We start from the raw sequence: 19271 nt of genomic DNA on the forward strand, positions 1-19271 counted from the left end.
GTGGGCTGGGGCAGACAGCAGATGAGGCTGGTAGCTCTCATCCTTCATCCTAAGGCCCGACCTAGGGCAATCTCCACCTTCCAGATTCCTTTTTTAACGCCTCCAAACATACGGCGCGGTATCGAGCGGTCACGCAACAGCCGCCGTAAGTGAGTAGGTTTTGATGGAGATATTAACACAGCTGTACCTCACTCCCTCGGGGTCGCTCAGCCCCCAGCCCTCCCCCCGCTCCTGACAGAGCCCATCACACCCCCGGGGGCGGCGCCGTGCGTTCAAGTCCTGCGCTGTGCGGCAGCGCCCCCTGCTGGCCGGAGGGGGCGACGCCGAGCTGTGCCGGCACAGCCCCCGCCCGTCGGCCAATCAGCGCCCGCCGTCCCGCTGCCCAAAGCGCTCCCGCGCCCGCCTCGTTTTGCGGTCCTTCCTTTGCTGCGGAGCGGCTGAGGGAGCGCTCCTTGCTTTTCTTTCTGCGTGTTCCGCGAGAAAACGAGCTCCTTTGCGCGGAGCAATGGACGATGAGGGGAAGAGCCGCGTCTCCGCGGAGCTGTCCGACGCGTCGGAGGCGGATTCCTTCCTGGACCCGGTGGGTGAACCCTCATCCCGGAGCCAGCATTGCTGTGCGGTGCAGAGGAGCAGGAGATGCGGATCGGTTTTGTAGCGCACCTGCTGGATAAAGGAACAGGGTGGAAGAGCGCGCTGCAGCCGTGCTGACCGCGGTGTTGTCGGTTTTCACCTCCCGGCGCGTGCTTTTATAAAGAGCCGCGACCTTGGCATCCTAAAACAAACAAGCACCAAGTTAGAGGATGCCGCTTTAGGACGTGGGAACGTCAGGAAGCAAATAACAGCTCGGACTCTGGGCCTCGCAACGACAGAGAGGGAAGCAGTGAGAGCAGCAAACAGCACTTCAGAGATGTGTTGTGATGCGATTTGGGATGTGCTCTGTTTAAAAGGTGACCATCGTAACAGCGTATCTTTCTTTTTCTGTGAATAGGCCTACCAACCTTTGAAAGTTTTCTTGAGGGTGAGGCCCTTTTCTGTAGCAGAACTGGAAAACCACGAACCTCAGGTTAGTTGTAGGATTAAGAAATAAGTGTTTATTCTCTCCCGCAGAACTCCTAGTACTGTCAGCTGGGACTTCTTGTTTGTTTTTAAAGCCATGTACTTATTTCAAACAGAATTAATGGGTGCTTGCATAAATATGACCTTACCACCATTTTTAATCATGTACATACCTCTGTGAAACTCCAGGGGTACGTTATTTCAAAGCAGCTGTCACTCTTATCTCTGCCCATGACTCATGAAATGAAGGCATTTCATGAAAGCTATCAAGCATCTCTAGGAGTAATGCACGTATTTGACCCTTGAGTTGCTTGAGAATGGCCTGGTCCTGCTTGACCTTGCTGCTCTTCCCATCAACTTTTTCTTTAACTTCTTCAATTTATTCTGGCATTTTTAGTTGTTGCAGTGTTTTACGTGTTCACATATGCGTGTGTATAACCACACCAGGGTCATATTGCTCTTTCTCCACCCCTTTATTGTTAACACTGATGCAGATAATGCATTAAGCTGTCCCTGGAGGGTGAGGTCTCTGCTGTCTGTCTGTCAGCCCTGATTTTTGCAAAGCCCTGTGGGTTTCATTTAGACCTCTTGTTCCTGACCTGTTTGAAGAAGGGTTTAATATTTGCCCATCTTTGCTCCTTAAGATTTGCTACTTTATTTTATTGTTGTGTGTGTTCTAGTATTGAATCTGCTGGAAGGTTCAACTACTGTAGGGTTTCTACTCACAAGCTCCTATGGGGCGGGAGGCATTTGCTGCTGGTGTAGGACTTTTCTGTAGTTCATGAAGGGATTTAGTACGTGTGGCCTGCCTTCCAGACAATGTGAAGGGGATGTTAGAGAGTGTAGGAGGTTGGAGCCTGGTGCAGTAAGTGGCTGGTCTGAGTTCAGTACCCAGCTTCTTAGTGCTGGTAAACCAATTGAAAATGAGTTGTTAATTGAGACTCCTGGGGAAAAGCAGTATGGCCTAGGTGTGTGCTACAGTGGATAATTTATGTGGCCAGCTCTGGCCAACCTCTGAATGCAGATGCCAGGTTTAGCTACAAATGGTAATCCTTACTACTGATACTTCAAAACACTGCCAAGCTGTATTGATGGATGAGTGTAAGCTCCAATCACAAAATACCAGGGTTTAGAAAAGATGAGTTGAGGGTACAAAGGAGAAGATGCAGCAGGGAGGAGAGGACAGAGGGAAAGTGAAAGGAAAAAAGAGAGAAAGAGAGGAGGAAAGGAAAAAGAGAGAAGATGAGGAGGGAGGAGATGGAGGAAGAGAAAAGGAAATAAGACAAGGATGTGGAGGGGGAGGAGGGAGAAAGGCAGAAAATGAAGGAAGCGTGGGGGAAGTAAGGAGAAAAGGGAAAAGAGAAGAGGGAAGGTGAAAGGAGGGAGAGAGAGGTGGAGGGAGGAAGTGGGAGAAAGGAAGAAGGGAAGAAAAAGGGGGAGAGAGAAGGAGGAGGCAGGGAACTAGAAGTTGCTGGAAATAATCCAAGTAAAAATTTAAACCTCTCAGAAGGCTCCAGGCAATTGCCTTAATTTTATCTATGTTCTGGCCTTCATGTGAAGTAAATATCTCCATTGTTGTTACATACCTCAAGAGAGACTATCTGTGAACTTTGCAAGTGTTCATAGCTCTTTTTTTTCCTCTCCAGATAGGCTTCAACCTGAACAATTTAGTGGGATGTTTTAGTTCATATTTTCTTGTTTTTAAGGGTTGTGTAACTATTGAAGATCCCCAGACTGTAATTCTTCACGCACCCAAAGAATCTCCTGCAATGAAAAACTGTGAGAGAGGAATTGGTCACTCTGTACATAAATTCACCTTTTCTCAGGCAAGCAGGCCTTTTCTTATTTTTAGTTATTTTTAGTTGCATTTTTTCAATTTTTCAATTGCATTTTTCAATTGAAGACTTTCTATGATAACTGTGTAATTTCATTTTTTCTTCTTGGAATTACATTTGGTACTTTTTAACTTAGGAAACTGAACTGCTTACATTTAGGCAATTGTAACTGCTGATCTTGTCAATTACAGTTGGCACAGAGCAGGAGTGAGTTGTGCATTGCTAACAGAGCTGCTGAAAGTATCCATTGAACAGTATGTTTAATAGGGAGAATTCTCAGAGCCTAAGAAGTAAAAAAAAAAAAAACCTGTAAAAAAATAAAAATAAAAATGCAAGTCTGAGTACCTCTTTGAATTAAGCAGGAATCTTGTAAGAACCCAGCAGAAAATGCTGAATTCATTTTTAGGCAAGGCAGAAGACTCATCTGTTCTCTCATAGGTGTTACAATTCAGTACTGTTATATGTTGAACTTCTTTGTGTTTATTGCTTTTCTTTTTTTTTGATTCCCTTCTCCAAGGTCTTTGGGCCAGAAACTACTCAAAGCAAATTTTTTGAAGGCTCAACAAAAGAGATTGTAAGAGCATACATTAATGGAGTGAATGGACTGGTATTTACTTACGGAGTTACAAATGCAGGCAAGACATACACTATCCAAGGTATTATTTAAGTACTAAAAAGCATCCGTAACAACTAAGCCAGGACTCCACAAGAGGCTTGTACAGATACCTAAATTTTCCTTATCTATTTTAAGGAACTTCAAAAGACTTTGGTATTTTACCTCGCTCACTTGACATGATTTTTAACCACATAAGGGGCAGACAGTATCTGAAGATGAATTTTAAACCATGTTTGAGTAATGATGTTAAGAAACTGGAAGATGCACAAGTTAAACAAGAAGAAGCCATAAAAACCACTCTTCTGGCATCGCTGAAAGAGGTCAGTGACTGTGTGCTTCCTTATTACTGAGTGGAGTTTAAAAAATCCACAATAGAATAGTCTTGTAAATGTTTTACTGTTGGGTCTTCAGATTTATCTTCATTTACAGTATGGATTCTTTGCCAACTTTGGAGTAGTAAGGCAGCTGGCTGTGTTCAAGACCAAAGGTAAACTGGAAGAGCTTTCTGCAGAAGGCTGCTCACAGTTCAATGCAAGAAATGTAGCAAAGCCTTCCATCAGTTCTGACACTGATGACACCAGCCCTTGTAAAGTCTCTGAGAGATCCAACCTGTCTAAAACCTTCTTGTTGTTGCAAAGTGAATCTTCTTTTGGGTCATGTCTGCATACTGCAGGGCAGCTGTTCCAATTCCAGTCCTAGTTCAGAAGTGTTGATGGTGACTTCTCCTCAGGCAGAGCAAAGAGGAGTCTTCTTTTTTAGTGAAAGACTGTCTTCAGGCAGGTTAAAAGTTTGTAAGTCTGATTTATGTAGGTTTGTATAAAAAATAATTTTCTGATAGCAGCAAGTAAAATGAGATGCCACAGTCATTTTCCTAGAAGGATTACAGCCTACTTAGGGGATTTTATGCTTCTTGCTATATAACTCTGTTCCTCAAGTTGATCATAGAATGCTTTGAGGGTGGAAGAGACCTGTAAAGATATTAAATCCAGCACCAAGCCTATAGGCAGAACAGAGATGTTTCTACTATAGCAGCTAACGTGAGTGTGTTCTCTTATTTGCAGTGTAAGAAGCAGCTCCCACCTGAAAATGGGTGCCCTGGTATATTTGATTGCTCTATAATCCAATCATCAGTTTTCACAGGATGTCTGTTCCTTTTTTTTTTCTTATATCCTGATTTCTTACTTCTGGTAAATCAGAATTATAATTCCATATATTAATGCCAGAGTTCAGTCATTTCAGCTGGTTATGATTCAAAGCAAGTCTAAAAGAATTCTGAGAAGTTTAGAAGTAACAGTAGCCTGGGTTTTCTTTATTCAGTGGTCATTAATACCAACATTGTAACTCCAGTTATCTCTGAAAGAATATCCTTTTGTGACTCAATTCCTATGTAAAATTCCACTCTAAAATCTACTGCTTAAATTAAGTTCAACAAACTGAACTCGAGACAGTCTAGTTAACTTTTGAGGTAAGACCTCAGAAGAAAAGCCTAAAAGGTGCTAGAGATGGCATTTAAGAGAGTCTTAAAAGCTCTCCCAACTCTGTGTACACAAGTTTGGAGGGGGTGAGGAAAAACTGAGATTATCAGGATAGTGGGTGACCATTTTTAGCATCTATATGGAATCTATAAGCTTGCAAGAAGGAACAAGCAGGAATACGAGGTCTAGAACAGGAGGTCAGGTACTGCATTTGCAAGAGAACTTGATACTTCACAAACATTCTTTTCTGTTAAATCACCTTCTGACTTTGCTAATAGTTTAGTTACAGTAGATGATCTAGATGCTGATGCACTACTGTGAGAAACAAGCAAGACTCCACCATCAAGAAAGGAAGGTAAAAATGCATCTAGAAAATAATGCATGACAAGAACTTGCTTATGTGTTGTGATATGTCCTCACTGATAGCTCAGCTGTCCCCCCCCCCAGCTGCAGGCATGCTGCTTTGTAGCTTGTGAATAGCATTGCTGTTTGAATGCTCACTCAAGCTTGTAATCTGAGAGCAGATACGGTTTGGTGAGCTTGGTTTTGGTTTACATGGATTTCTGTAGGCTTTTTTCCCAGGCTCAGTTTACATGTCATGCAGAAAGAATCTGCTGTTGCTTTCATTCTCTGTTGAAACTGCTCTGAATTATTGTAATACACTTGTATTTAATGTTCTCCTCTTTGTTTGTTATGTGGTATTGGTGCAAAAAATATGCTTGGCATACTTCCACCCTCCTTGCTTCCCTTCCCTTTGTTTTTTTTCCCCACTGGATTAACTATTGCTTTTTATGGGATTAAAAGCTGCTTTACTTGCACTCCCATTTCCACCTGTCCTCTTGCTACTAATTATTAGTTTCTGTAACTGGCGAGCAATGCGAGTCCCAGTTCCTGCTTGTGTTCAGATAGTCTTCATGTTCTTTTCTGTGATCTTATGATCTGAATAATAATATATAATACAGCGTATAATTAACTTAACTTTGTTGAAATCTCATAGCAAAAATGTAGTCACCATAGAAAGCAATATCTATGCATATGACATTCGATTTTTTGATGTACACACATGTACCACACCATCAAGTCCCATATCCTGCTGTAGAATGTTGCTTTGTCCTTGATAAAGTGTCAGTGACTAGAGTCCCTTCTTGTAACTACTCAAGCAGTGTGAGCACACTGACTACACAGTCTTTGTAAGAAGATCTTCTAAAATAGATGGGAATGAAATAGTGTATTTATGTTTAAAATGCAAGATCCTGTGTTTTACTTGTCTGTAGGAATCCTACATTATATATACAAAGGGAGTTACACAGGCATCAGTAGGCATTCCATAATAAGCTTACCCCTGTGTTCTGATAGCTGGAACATTGCATTGCTTTTTTGCATCTGTTCCCTTCTTCTACTGTAAGGTGAACCTCTACGAGGCCTGGATTTTGGAAGTCGTTGTGAATGGTTTACTGAGAGTTTATACTAGTGTATAAGATAGAGGTGGGGCTGTCAGGAAGGGAGGTAGAGCCTGAAGATGTAGGAATCCCTAAGTAGTAGGGACTGCTGTTTTGTTACCCCTGTTGTCCTAGAGGTATTTTGATGCCTGTGTCTTGATAAGCCTTGGTCAGTTTTTAAATGAGTTTGTTGATGTGAAGAAATTCAGCAAGGGTATGTATTCAAACTGTACCATCACCTATACAGGACTTTTTTAATGGCCTTTCAAATTAGTTATAGGCTGTATTTTATCAGATCTTTGAGTCCTTTATGAAGATCTCACTTATGTGAGGTCTTAAAAACAAAGTTTGACTCAAACACTCACAGACATAATAGAAGTCTAATTTACTTATGTTTGTAAGTGACGTCTGCTGCTTTAATCTGTCCTCTGCCCCATGTCCTGCCCTCTGCCCCTTGAAGAGACTTGCTTCTCCAGTCTGGTTGGTTGACCAAAATACTGGTCAGACTTAAACAGCAGTTCATAAACGCATTCTGTGTTGTCAGCCCAGTATTTTTAAAAACATTTCATTTACAGCTTGAGTAAAGTTAGCTTAACAGTTTGTTACTTCAGTATTTAAACCATTTAAATACTAGAATTACTGTCATGTTTCACTTCTGCTAGTCTCATAATCTGTTCGTTTGGATGTAACAGTCTTTTATTTCCTCAAGGAGACAGAAAGCATCTCAAATGCTATTGCAAGCATGTGTCATGTGGAGTCAACTTCTTCCAAATGCACTTCAAAAAATCTGCCTTCTGATTCACTAGGTAAAGTGGAAAACTGATTTGGAAAGAATAGTTAGAAACTCTGGAACTTAGAAGTATAAGTGGGTAATTATTGGTGGATTTGAAAAGCTCGGTGTTAGTTACATCTTTACCAAATTTAAATAGCTGAACTCAGGAGGAAGAATAACAGAATAACCTTCTGTGGGAGGAGGGAGAACTCGTTCTGCAAAGCTTATGAGTGAAATACTGGAATATTTGCAATAGAGGGGGGGTAGCTTAGAACCTGTGTGTGTTCTGGGTTCAGTTGGCTGCTGTGAATATCCTTAGGGTACAGTCAGTTATCCAGTACTACATATCTCATTGTAAAACACATATAAATGCCACCTTATTGTAGAAGCTTCTATATATTACCTTGGCTGCTCAAACTATTTAAGGTCCATCAGTTTTGTTGTTTGACCACTGAACTAGTTTTCCTTTTTGGTTAGCAGAAAATTTTGTTCCAGTTGACGCATACTGGACCAATATACACCAAAGAACACAAGCATCTGTGTGGATTTCGTTTTGTGAGATCTATAATGAATATGTGTATGACCTCTTAAACATATTATCTACATTAAAAAATCAGAAGCGAAGAGTCTTAAGAATTTGTGAGGATCAAGGAGGAAACTCTTACATTAAAGGTAACAATGCTGTTTTATGACTTTGGCAGTTTCTTAGAATGTCTTTGATCAGAAGTATAAGGTCTCTTTTTGCAGACTTAAAGTGGATTAACATTCAGAGCACTGAAGAAGGCTGCAAAATACTAAAAATAGGAAACAAGAACCGAAGCTTTGCTTGCACTAGAATGAATGAGCAATCAAGCAGGAGGTTTGTTCCTCTAATTATAAGCATGCTCTGTCTCTTTTCTTTTAAGGAGAGGAGGAGGGGGAGGGAGGGGGAAACTTTGGAGTGCCTATTAATTGACCCAATCTTCAGTAATTTCTTAAGACTTTTGTTGATTACTCTGGTTCTGTTATGACATTCTGAAAGACAGCTTGGATAAGTGTGGAGAGGCTCTAGAACTGTAACAGTAGCAGGAGCTGAGATGCTATTCAATGCCTTTGACCAACCAAACCGATCACATCTTTTTTTGAGTGCCAACAGGCAAGTGTTAACCACTCTGAGCAGGGATGGCTGTGCAAGGGCTTTGAAGGGAAAAGATGGGTGTATAATTCCTGGAAACCTAGAGCCTGTCAATAGGAAATGCAAGAAGGAATGAGTCTTGCAGTGCATTTTGATGTTGCTAGGTTATCTAGATGCTGTTCTATTGCATTTTTGTCGCTGAGTTTACTCAGTCTCTTAAGAATTCAGACACCAGCTCTTAGTCTCTCTGTGAGAGAGGGATCAGGAAGAATCTGATTTGACTGAGTGGGAGAGAATGTATGAGAAAGGTGGTGTACTTGCTATTGACACTGTCTTCCTTTTTTTAAAGTCCTCTTGATAATTTGTTCTTCAACTGTGGAAGGGCATGCTGTATATTTAATTACTATAGTCATAGTGTTACTGAGCATGCCTCTTCTCTAAAAAGCAAATTATACAATTATGTTTTCTTTTAGCTAAAGACAGCTTCCTTCAAATTTAAAGTGGTGCTTCCATATGAATTTCACTCCAGATTAAAGTAGTGCAGAAAATAAATGAGTGCTTGTCTGCTGGAGTTTTGTGCCTAGAATATTATTATGTATTATTACTTTTGCTCCAGGGATTACCCTGACTTTCACTTAACTTGTTCCCAGACTTAGCTGCATGTACTTCTGGTTTGTGTTGCTGTTGTTGAGTATTTATTTATTTATTTATTTTTAAGAAACTTTACTCTTGAACTGTGGGTTGGTGATGAGGAGTAAAGCACTGCTTTAAATCTACCCTGGAGAATTTTTTCTTCTATAGTATGTGTTTCCTGATTTACTGGATAAACTGGGGGACAGAGCTTATACAGTTCTTCAATTTTCTCTTTGGTTTCAGATAACAGGTCTATTATTTTGTCTTTGTAGCCTGATGTCTAAAACAGAACAGCAGCAGCTTTTCAATTATTAGAAATCTGATCTTTCTGGAAATCGGAGAATAATTTTGACAGTCAATGAATAAGTGCATGCTATGAAGTAGGCAGAATTGCAGAACTATTGAACCTTTTTCCTCAACCTTTTCATTTCTAAGTTCATTCTTAAAATTTAATGAGTTCACATACTGTCTACATTTTGTACACTAAGTGGCTATGTGAGTATTCATCTTCTGATGAGTAAACTTCAGGGAACTAGCTTGTCCTTTCTGCAAGACAGCTTGTAGGTTTGATGTGGTATTTTTTCCCCTCTCCTTTTATTGGAAGAAATGAGAAGTCACAAAATACAACTCATATTGCTGCTCGTTGGGTGAATGCACTGCGAAGGTAACTAATGCAAATTGGTGGGGTTGTTTTTGGCACAGAATTTTCTGTAGCATACAGATATTACTTTGCTTCCCTGACTGCCTAATTCTTGTAATTCTAGTTTATTGAAAAGGTCTTCTTTTGTGTTCCAGTCACAGTATATTTTCAATCCGGCTGCTGATTCTAACTGATGAACATCAACCACATGTTCTTGGAGTTTCAGAGTAAGTAAATGCTTCAGCTGACAACCAGGATGCAGATACTTTAGGAAAAAGCTGATGAGGTGTAAGCATGCTCAAGTGGAGAACGTCCTTGTTGTTTTTTCATTTTAAAAATGAAAGAAATCATCCGAGACCTGAGAATGAAATCTGAACTGCCCTGATTGCATAAAACTGGCTGGGAACCTGATAGGTACCAGAGTAGAAATATTTCTTTGTATCTTACTCTAACGTTTAGCTGAAGGAACCTTTATTATAAGAATGCCTATGAAGTTCTAAATGAAACCTACCAGCAGACTTCTTTAAATGTGCTGAACAGAGCAGCAATCTCATTCAAGAATCTTCATACACACTGGGAAGATAGCTCAGTGCTGTTAACGCTTAATACTTTGCATAGTGCCTTCCAGATGAGATACCCAAGAACAACTCTCTCTGCAATCTAGATAGGCTGAAATGAGTCACATGTTTACACTTCTGAGATCTGAAGAAACAAGACTTACAATTCTGTTTTCATACTGTTTAGTAACATGCTTGTTTACGTGTTCTGGATAATTCTTTCGCTCAGGTTGACTTTCTGTGACCTAGCTGGATCAGAGAGGTGCAATAAAACACAAGCTTTTGGAGACAGACTAAAAGAAGCAGGGAACATTAATAATTCTCTTCACATCCTTGGAAAATGCATTGCAGCACTGAAACAGAATCAAAATCCGAAGTAAGTAACAAGTTGTAAGCAACATATGCTGAGTGTTAGGTGGAAAACCTAAGAATCCCTTTATGCTTCTGTGAAAGGTTCATGTGGTAAGAGGAAAATGTGAATTTTCAGGATCTTGTAAGCCTTCTGTATTCCACATATCACCAGAGTACCTGAAATTAACACTTTCTTTAAAACTGCATTGTGAGGGGGATAGGTAATTAGAAGGGAAAAAAGCCAATTAGCAGCGAAACTGCATTGCTTTTTCCTTATTGTTTGCATTTAAGCCATACACTTAGTGTGCAGAGCTTCTGTTTGTCCTCTTCCCTTCAACCTCCAAGTTATACAGGTGGACTCATTAGACAATCAACAGATTTTCTGTAATAAAAGACTGGAACAAGACAACAGCTGTTTTCTAACACTAAGCAACAGTGATACTGACAACTTATATTCACTACTTTTAAATACTTGATGAAGAGTTTATTAGATCTAGGTAAGACCTTGCTCTTTGAGGTGAAATAGGATGCTCATATTTGAAACTAAACTACTTCAAGTGCTTCCTTTAAAGAGAAACAGTTATGCCAATCTACAGTATTGTACAGGCCTTTTCACATATTTTTTTTTCTTCTGTTTCACAATTTCACTATTCTTCTTTTCCATGAGGATGAAGCCAAGCTATATTCCGTTCAGAGAGAGCAAATTGACTCGTCTGTTTCAGCCATTCTTCTGTGGAAAAGGCAAAGCTTGTATGATTGTAAATATCAATCAGCATGCTTCTATGTATGATGAAACGCTGCACGTAATGAAATTTTCAGCTATAGCCAAACAGGTAAGGGCACATCTATGTTTTTGCCTTTGTCTTTTTAACAGCTTTTCATGAAAATATGCCAAACCTTGGTATTATTTTAGGGGAAGGGAAAACATCTTTGTATACAACCCCACTATGTCTTTCTAGTAGATCTTCCCCATTTCTACTTTGTTACACTACTGAAGTGATGATGCATTTCTGCTACTTCTTCCTGCTATTCTGATATCTGCAGTATTGATGACATTGATAAATCAGTGTGTTCAACTGTGGGTTATCCAGGTTATCCAGACTGTCCTACCAAAGAGTTTGGGTTTCTTTCCACCAAAGTTAGTTGGAGGCGATGGCAAACCTATTGTACACTTTGATGCTAACACATCTGTGGATGACTTTCCTGACAGTAATGAAACCTCTGCAGAAGAGGAAGTGGACATCACCATTCTGAGTCATGAGGTAGATAAACATCAGTGGCCTCGGGTATAGTTTTCAGTAGATATTAGCTGTGATATTAGTAATGTCCTATAAGAGGTATACTGGAAGTTGTTTCAAACGAAAACTGTAAACTTGTGTTTAAAAAAGCAGTGTTATTTAGCTGCTCATGCTCTTCTGAGAACAGCAACAAGATGAGATGCAGCATTTTAGAAACAAAGCTATGCAATCTAATGGGAGTAAACTACTAGTTGATATCTGAATGCCAACAGATACCAACAGTAAATTTATTTTGATAGCATAAACAATTAAGATGGAAAAAAGTTCAAGAAGAAATTCAAATTTGAAAGCATTTAATCCTTGGTACAGCCTCCCAGAAAAGAGACATGCATAAAGGCCTTCTCTGAATGTCTTATCTGTATTAATACATGCAAATTGAAATGCATATCTAGCTTATTTTCTCAACTGAATTATGTTAACTTTAGGATCTCTTGAGAACTGCGGAGAACTTGAAAGAGAAGCTACTTGCAGAAAGGCAAAGTAAACTCCTTCTGGAGGTGAACATACGCAGAGAGATGGCAGAAGCAATGTTCCGACAGCTGCTGGAAACAGAGGAAGCCTGGAGGCAAGTCGTATTACAATCCTACTAGAGACTGAAACAATTCCACATTTATGAATACAGACACTTATGTGTACATATGTGCATGTGTATACGTAAGGTATGCACGCTTATGCTGTTCTGAGAAGGTAGGGCTGGCTGATTTCAAAACTTTGGATGGAAAGGGAAGAAGGAACTTCAAACTGTGTAATGAGTCAGCTTCTTTCTGTGTAGAATGAAAAAAACTAATGCTGCTTTCTGTTTAATTTTATTTTAATTTGTAATTACGAGAGATTGTCCTGTCTTGTTATTAATATTTAGCAGATTCTTATTTGAGCTTGAGACACGTGATCCCTGTCAAACAGGCACTTGGTCATTACATGCTAATATATATATATATATATATGCATGTGCTTCAGGTGATTTGAACTCCATCTCTTCAGACTCTCCTGGCTTCTTGCTCCTGGACGATTTACAAAGTTTTCTCATTGTAGCATCTTAATGCAGGCAGCCACAGTAATTTATTACTAACTTGGGGATTTCTTCAAGTGTTTTCAGATTGCTCAAGCTGAATTCACTTCCTCTTAGCTCTTCTCTCCTTGAAATCAGTTTCCTGCTGTTTGAGTTACTAACAAATGCTTACACAAAGTTAAGTTGCAAACTGCACTCTCTATGGTTTAACACTTGTGCTGACTTCAAAGTTATTGGGGACCTTTGGCCAAACGCAAAACTATTAGCAGTGTTTTTTATCTGTTAGACTGATGATGCTCTGCTTCTGCTGCACCAGTTTGTTTTATTTTTTAATGGTGGCAAGACTAATGAGTGCCTTCTGTAACCTGAAATAATAAAACATGGTGAGTTTGCCATTTATCTTTCATTAAAGAACAAACCATGGAAGATATCTGCCCCTTCTATCCAGCTTCCCCAGAAAAATGCTTTAAATACCAGTCATAATTGGGTGTAATGATATCTACCATTACATGCTGCTGGATTATTAAAATCTCTGTTTCACTGATCTTCCAATACATGACCTAAAGCCTCTAGTTTAAAATATTATGCAGGCATTTGACTTTCTAACAGTCATGGAAATGGTAGAGACTTCCAGGAGTAGTGTAGCTGCAGGTACATATGTGTCACTGATATATCAACAGAGTTCAACAGTTTGATTTCAGACTGAGTTTTTTTAACCTTATCATAAGGGTTATCAATCACTTGAGCATTTGCAATTCTAACTGGTTGTAGTTTGGAGGAGGGAAAGAGGAGTGTGGGGAAGGGGAGCTGTTATCTGTGTATGTGAGATAAAGTTTGTGTGATGTAGTTTGTGCTGAGATCTGTGGCTGTGTTTAACAGGCATATTTCTGTTGAAGAGAAGGGATCAGAATAGCCACGGCAGGGCTGAGTTCTGGGATTAAATGCACATTCTCCTATAGTGTTCTTTTTGAGGTACTCAAGTATTATGCCAATATACAACATATTATGTTTAAGTATTATGCCAATATACAACATATTAACATATACATATTATAACAATATACATATTATGCCAATATATACTCAAGTATATGATGCAAATCTATAGGATCTTTGAGAATTAAAATGACAAGAGGCAGAAAAGTACTTCTTGGTCTCTTATGTTCACTGTCTATGATTAGATAAATAACTGGTACTGCAATTTGGTCATGCGTGGTCAAGTTGTAATAGTTGGAATGCTAATATATTAAATAAGACTGATATTTCCTTCTCAGCAACCGCTTGGAAGATATGAAAGACAGTTATGAAGAAAAACTGGAGAGCAAATTTGAAATGTACAAAGAAGCCATCAAGAAGCATGCATACATGTGTGCGATGGAACAAATTGAAGACCATTATGTTCCCATAGAAGAATTTATTGCTGAACAAGAGAAAGTTGAGGTACGACTTGACTACTGCTAAAAAAAACAGCAACTGTGTGCTGATAAACTAACTATAAAATGTTCAGGAATTGTACGTTAACACTGAACATTCAAAGTAACTGCAGTAGTTCAGCCTTGCTATTCTGGTACCTAAGTCTAACCATAGGGATAGAGATTTTTGTCTAACATTACCTATCATGTATATCTAAATTTCCCAGTCTTTGAGAGCAAAGTCCAGTTAAATCCAAGTCATATTTATCTCTGTGATGCAATGATTACAGCACCTCGAGGGCCATTGTACACAAGTCTGGCTGTGTGAATATTCTTGGAATTGGAGGCTGTAGAGTAAAAAACTGGTCTTGAAAGGGCTGGTGGGGTGATTCAGTACAGGATAGCTGCTTTATTTATAATGGTTCTCTGGTCCGAAGTTCTAGTGATAAGAAACAATGATGAGAAATAAAACCTTATGCAGGAGAGAACTTAATCTGAATGTGCTCACAGCTAGGACTGGCCAATAGTTGGTGCCAGTGAGTTGCTATTCCTTTGCAAAGATCCTCAGATCTATGCAAGTATCCTGTGTAAATAACTTCCTCCTAGAAGTTCTTGTGATCAGAGTGACATTCCTTAACACAGTGATTTCTTATCCCCGATCATCACGGCTTCCACCCAAAATAATTTGTGAACTGTATATGTGTATGTAATATAATTAAATGACAGGGTGTAGTGCATGGAGTTGAGTGGAAATTTAGACAAATTCTGATATGTTCTCTTCTTTTTTCAGGATAGAGAGAATAAAATATTGCAATTGGAAAGGCAACTTCATGAACAGTCAGGAAGGCTGTTGACTCTGGGAAGTCCGTGTTCAGATATACTGACTACTGAAAACAGTGTGGAACCAGGTGGGAATCCAACCTGGATATTTGTCGTTCAAATTACTTTTTGTTTTATATATAAAAATCAAACTTCTTTTGTCTGTAGATCTTACAGACAAGATGATGAAGAGAGACAATGAAGTCCTACAGAAACAATGCATGGAGAAAGACGAGGTAGCTCTTGCTTACTCTTTAGCAAATCTGGGAGCAGCAGTCCTAAACTCTGACAGGGTTTCAAGACTTTAAGAACTGCACTGTAAGGGGGGAAAAAACATGAAAATTCCTGCATGTGGGTGTCAAGCTTACAAAAGAGCCCTTTATTTGGTTGTGGATGATTTGTGCCAGAGGCTGCCTGTGTTCTGACTTTAGTTTGTAGAGGTATCTACTACACTAAGTCATGTGGCAATCATAATGTGAGGTGGAAGTAGGGGAAAATGGGGACTTATGTTGGAATGCGTTGTAAAAATTGCCATGGCCTCAGTGCTCTCATTTTGGAAATGCTGCCTGCTCACGCACAGGGGAGTAGTTAAAGAATCTGGTGGCAGTTTAGATCTAGAGCCAAAATACTGCCTTGAACCAGCACGGAATTCCACCATTCACTTAGGTTTAGATAATGGGTGAGGTCTCTCTGTAAGCAAACAAGATTCCCCCCCAGTTCTGAATAGCATGTAGACATTGAAGTCACGGGCTTCAGTCTGTGTTATGGAGAACAATATTAGTTGTTTTCAGAAAGATATTTCTAGACTGCACATCACACATTTTTTGTAAGGCTGTAGCTAGTTTCCCATTTTTAAAGAAGATGGAGGGGAGGAAAATGATGAAGCTTGTTTCTTTCACTAATAACAAATAGGAGTAGGGTTTGGAGAAACAGTTCCAGCTGGTCCTCATATACCATGTAAATGGAAAGTGACCTTAAATCCATTCCTACTGAAAAAATATAGTCCAGAAATAACTCTTCCTTACCAAGTTTAATGTCTCATTCTGCATTCCCTGGCATTTGTTTTCACTCCTGGTTTTGAGAGCTGTGCAACATTTTCCTATGTCAATTTCAAATTTTGGTGCTAGGAAGGAAATCTGGCTTCAGTGCTTGATAAAAGCATCCAATACTGGCTCTTTAGTTGCCTTGCTGCCTGGCAGTAACTGGAATGAACGTAGTTCAAAGCAGCTACTTTGATTGCTGCCCTTCTGCTGCTTTGCCTCACAGTATCTGTGCATGTGTGAGTTATGGACTACTTTTGTTCCTTCCCAGTCACCTTGGTCTGTGTTTAACAGATTTTATTTAGCAACCTAGAAGTTTTTCCTGCAACCGTGTTGATGTCAATCTATATAATACGTATTCTCTCTGAAGACTGTCTCTAATCTGTCCATGTTCAAATCCATCTTCCCATCAGAAAGGAGAGGTTTTCTCTTTAACTGCACTCTAGAGTATGAGGCAAGAGAGAATTCTTCTAACTACCCTTACTGAGAAGGAGCAGATCCTTCTAGAAGTCTGTACTGCTGTTCTTCAGTCTGTGCAATCCGTTAGCTTTTGCACAATGGCATTTGGATACTCTATGTCTTTCATTAGAAATAATGGATTCTGAAGTGAGGATTTAGGAGTCTTCATCTTGGTTGCTTTGATCTTAGTTTGCACTATCCAGCATTAATCAGATACGCCTACCTTGTCTGTATCAGTTCTAGTCGTGAAGCAAACTTCTATGAAATATGGTGTCATTAAACTTGAGTGTGTATGGGTTCTATTTTCAGCTCATAAAATCTCTGAAGCTTAAAATACAGAAATTAAATGAAACGCTGCTAGAAGCTAATGAAGGCTACAGAAAAATGGCAGAAGAGAACAGCAGGCTGAAGCATACAGTCATGCTTAAGGTTTGTCAACCTTTTGAAAACAGCTCTAATATGGCTTGTTTATTTTTGTAGTTATATTGATTGCTTCTACATGCTCACACACGTAAAAGAACTGTTCAGTCTTACTAATTGTTTTAGAGCTTACAGCCCTCAAGTTTCACACCTTGGCTGTCTGGTGTTAGAAGGACTATGGTAATAGGGAAACTGAGTGTGTGCTGACAACTCTTGCTGATTGAAAGATGCCCAAACCTGTTGTCAAGCACAGGCAATACAACTAAGAACTCCTGCAGAATCCTCTCTAATCCTGAAGTGCCTTGCTGAAGGCAAGTGTTGGTGCAACAAGACCTGATGGTTTTGGCTTGAAAGCTGTCCTGCCCCTCCTGCAGAGGTGGCCGAGCTTCAGTGAGACACTAAGTAGGTCTGTTGGCCCAATGGTTTGAAATTCTCTTAATTACATAAAAGTGATCCAGAAGAAATGGGTGCTGAGTAGCCATTTGACATAGTAATCATAGGGTTGTCTCCTGAAAACATTACAATTGTCTGAATGTATGAAAAAGACTTTGGAGTGTTCATGTGGCTGATGAAGCCTTATGCTCATAGGACCAAGAAATGAATAGTCTCCAGAACTGGGCTAAACGTGTTCTTGAGCTTGAAGAAACAGTGTCTTCCCTACAGAAAGAACTCGATGATCGCAAAAAACTTTTCTCTACTGAGGACTCCAAACAGCAGAAACCCAGGAGAGGTTTGTTGTCCAACCTGAAATCCACAGTAGCAGGTGCTGCTAGTACACCTCTTGGTAGAGGCTGGGGGAAGCATGAAGAGGCTTCATCCTCAAGAAAACATGTACTGTTCACTCATAAAGCAAAGGAATAATATTAATTAATAAAATTTGCAGTTACTGGGCTCCTTTATCAATCTTATACTGTTGGTAGGTACTTTGTTTTCTACTCTTAGCTGTCATCTTCACTGATATTTTATTAAACATTTGTCAGTTAAGTTTCATTAAGTAGAATTTAGAGCTGTGTAAGTATGGACCCAAACTTCTGCTCTTATGGTTGATATGGGGCTGTTATTTGAGATGGATCAGTATTAAAAATCAGTGTATATTATAATTTTAAATTCTTATGTTACTGCTGTCAAGATCTTTGTACTAATATGTGATTCACACTAAGTGTTATATTCTTCATCTGTTGCTCGATGCCTTTATGAATTAAGTATTTTGCTTTTGTTATTGATTGCTAGAAATGAGATGGCTTTTAAGTTTATCTCAAGTAGCTAAAATAGCTTGCTTCTTCAAAAATACTGTAACTCTGACCTGAGAACTAGCCTTGTGGGACTAAACTGACCAAGTGGTTAAATGTAAGACCTCATAAAAGAGACAAAACAAGCTCCTATCTGGCTTGCTGTTTGTCAGCTAACTTGCTTTGTAAAGGAATTTGTTTTAATAGCATTTTAATTTCCACTAAGCATATACATTTAACTTGAAAACTCTATTATAAATAAAACTTTCAATTACTGCATTAAGCTTTGTTCATTTTATAAAGGTTACATTCAGTAAAGCTGAAGATTAGGAAAGATTGTAAACTGAGGTTGAACTGCCATAGTGATTGACACAGGACGGTCTCGAGTTTAAAGAATCATAGCTCTGGTTGTAACTTCCCTGTATCTACCAACTCAATGTAATAGCAGACTGGAGCGTGGTAGATTGGAAGATAGCTTTCATGCAGCCAATTTCAGTCTGTGAGAGTGACTTTTTTTGTAATTACTGAGAAAGTACTATGCTTATAGGAGTTAAGAATTGCTCTACAAAGAAGCAGACCATTTAACTTAATTGGGATAACTGATGTTTGTGCTGTTTCTCACGATGGAGGGGGACCCAGTTGGGAGTGAAACCTCCCCTTCACACTGGAGTCGCTAGGTGGTGCAGCCTTCCTGCATGACACAGCAGCCCGTCGCTGACGTGAATGCTCCTACAGGTTCTTTGGGGCAGGCTGGTCAAATACGGTGATAAGTGATTGCTCTGGTGAGTCTTCAGCCTGGCTGAAGAGATGGGACTTGAGCCAGTGCTGGTATCGTGTGCTGAACGGTTTCTGTTAAATATGGGTTATCAGGCTGCAGTAGTTCTAGAAGCCTACACTCCCTACCTGGTAGGATTTCTAAAATACTATTCTTCTCCCTCATAAGGTATTCCAGCTACTGAAAAACATTTTGGTGTTGTGCTACAATACACTGAGTGCTGATCCCTTGAATGAGAAGGTTAAGTACAGGTTGCCCTACGACCAGCAATTGTCAAACAGTAGATGTAATATTTCACATGACCTCATGCTGTGCCTTGACA

The 19271-nt window shown here is 39.6% G+C and overlaps 1 protein-coding gene across 4 annotated transcripts; it reads left to right on the forward strand.

Annotated features, from left to right (window-relative positions):
• The first annotated feature begins 443 nt into the window (after positions 1–443).
• LOC136059241 (kinesin-like protein KIF20A) lies at positions 444–18028 on the forward strand. Of its 4 annotated transcripts, none has more exons than XM_065753272.1 (18): positions 444–580; positions 989–1063; positions 2703–2882; positions 3409–3547; positions 3643–3827; positions 7131–7227; positions 7671–7865; positions 7941–8052; positions 9736–9807; positions 10367–10513; positions 11156–11321; positions 11580–11750; positions 12212–12351; positions 14070–14235; positions 14998–15115; positions 15195–15262; positions 16835–16954; positions 17534–18028. In XM_065753272.1, exons 1-18 carry the CDS (start codon positions 506–508, stop codon positions 17804–17806), a joined length of 2499 nt encoding a protein of 832 aa, XP_065609344.1. In that variant the 5' UTR covers positions 444–505; the 3' UTR covers positions 17807–18028. The 4 variants fall into 4 exon arrangements, with proteins under 4 accessions (XP_065609344.1, XP_065609345.1, XP_065609342.1 ...); XM_065753273.1 differs by having other exon boundaries at positions 2763–2882; positions 7674–7865; XM_065753270.1 differs by having other exon boundaries at positions 459–580; positions 7674–7865.
• The last annotated feature ends 1243 nt before the right edge of the window (positions 18029–19271 follow it).

The sequence above is a fragment of the Cyrtonyx montezumae genome, unplaced genomic scaffold (genome assembly GCF_038088225.1).
Source record: "Cyrtonyx montezumae isolate F1298 unplaced genomic scaffold, pur_monq_1.0 scaffold_8, whole genome shotgun sequence".
Classification (NCBI taxonomy): domain Eukaryota; kingdom Metazoa; phylum Chordata; class Aves; order Galliformes; family Odontophoridae; genus Cyrtonyx; species Cyrtonyx montezumae.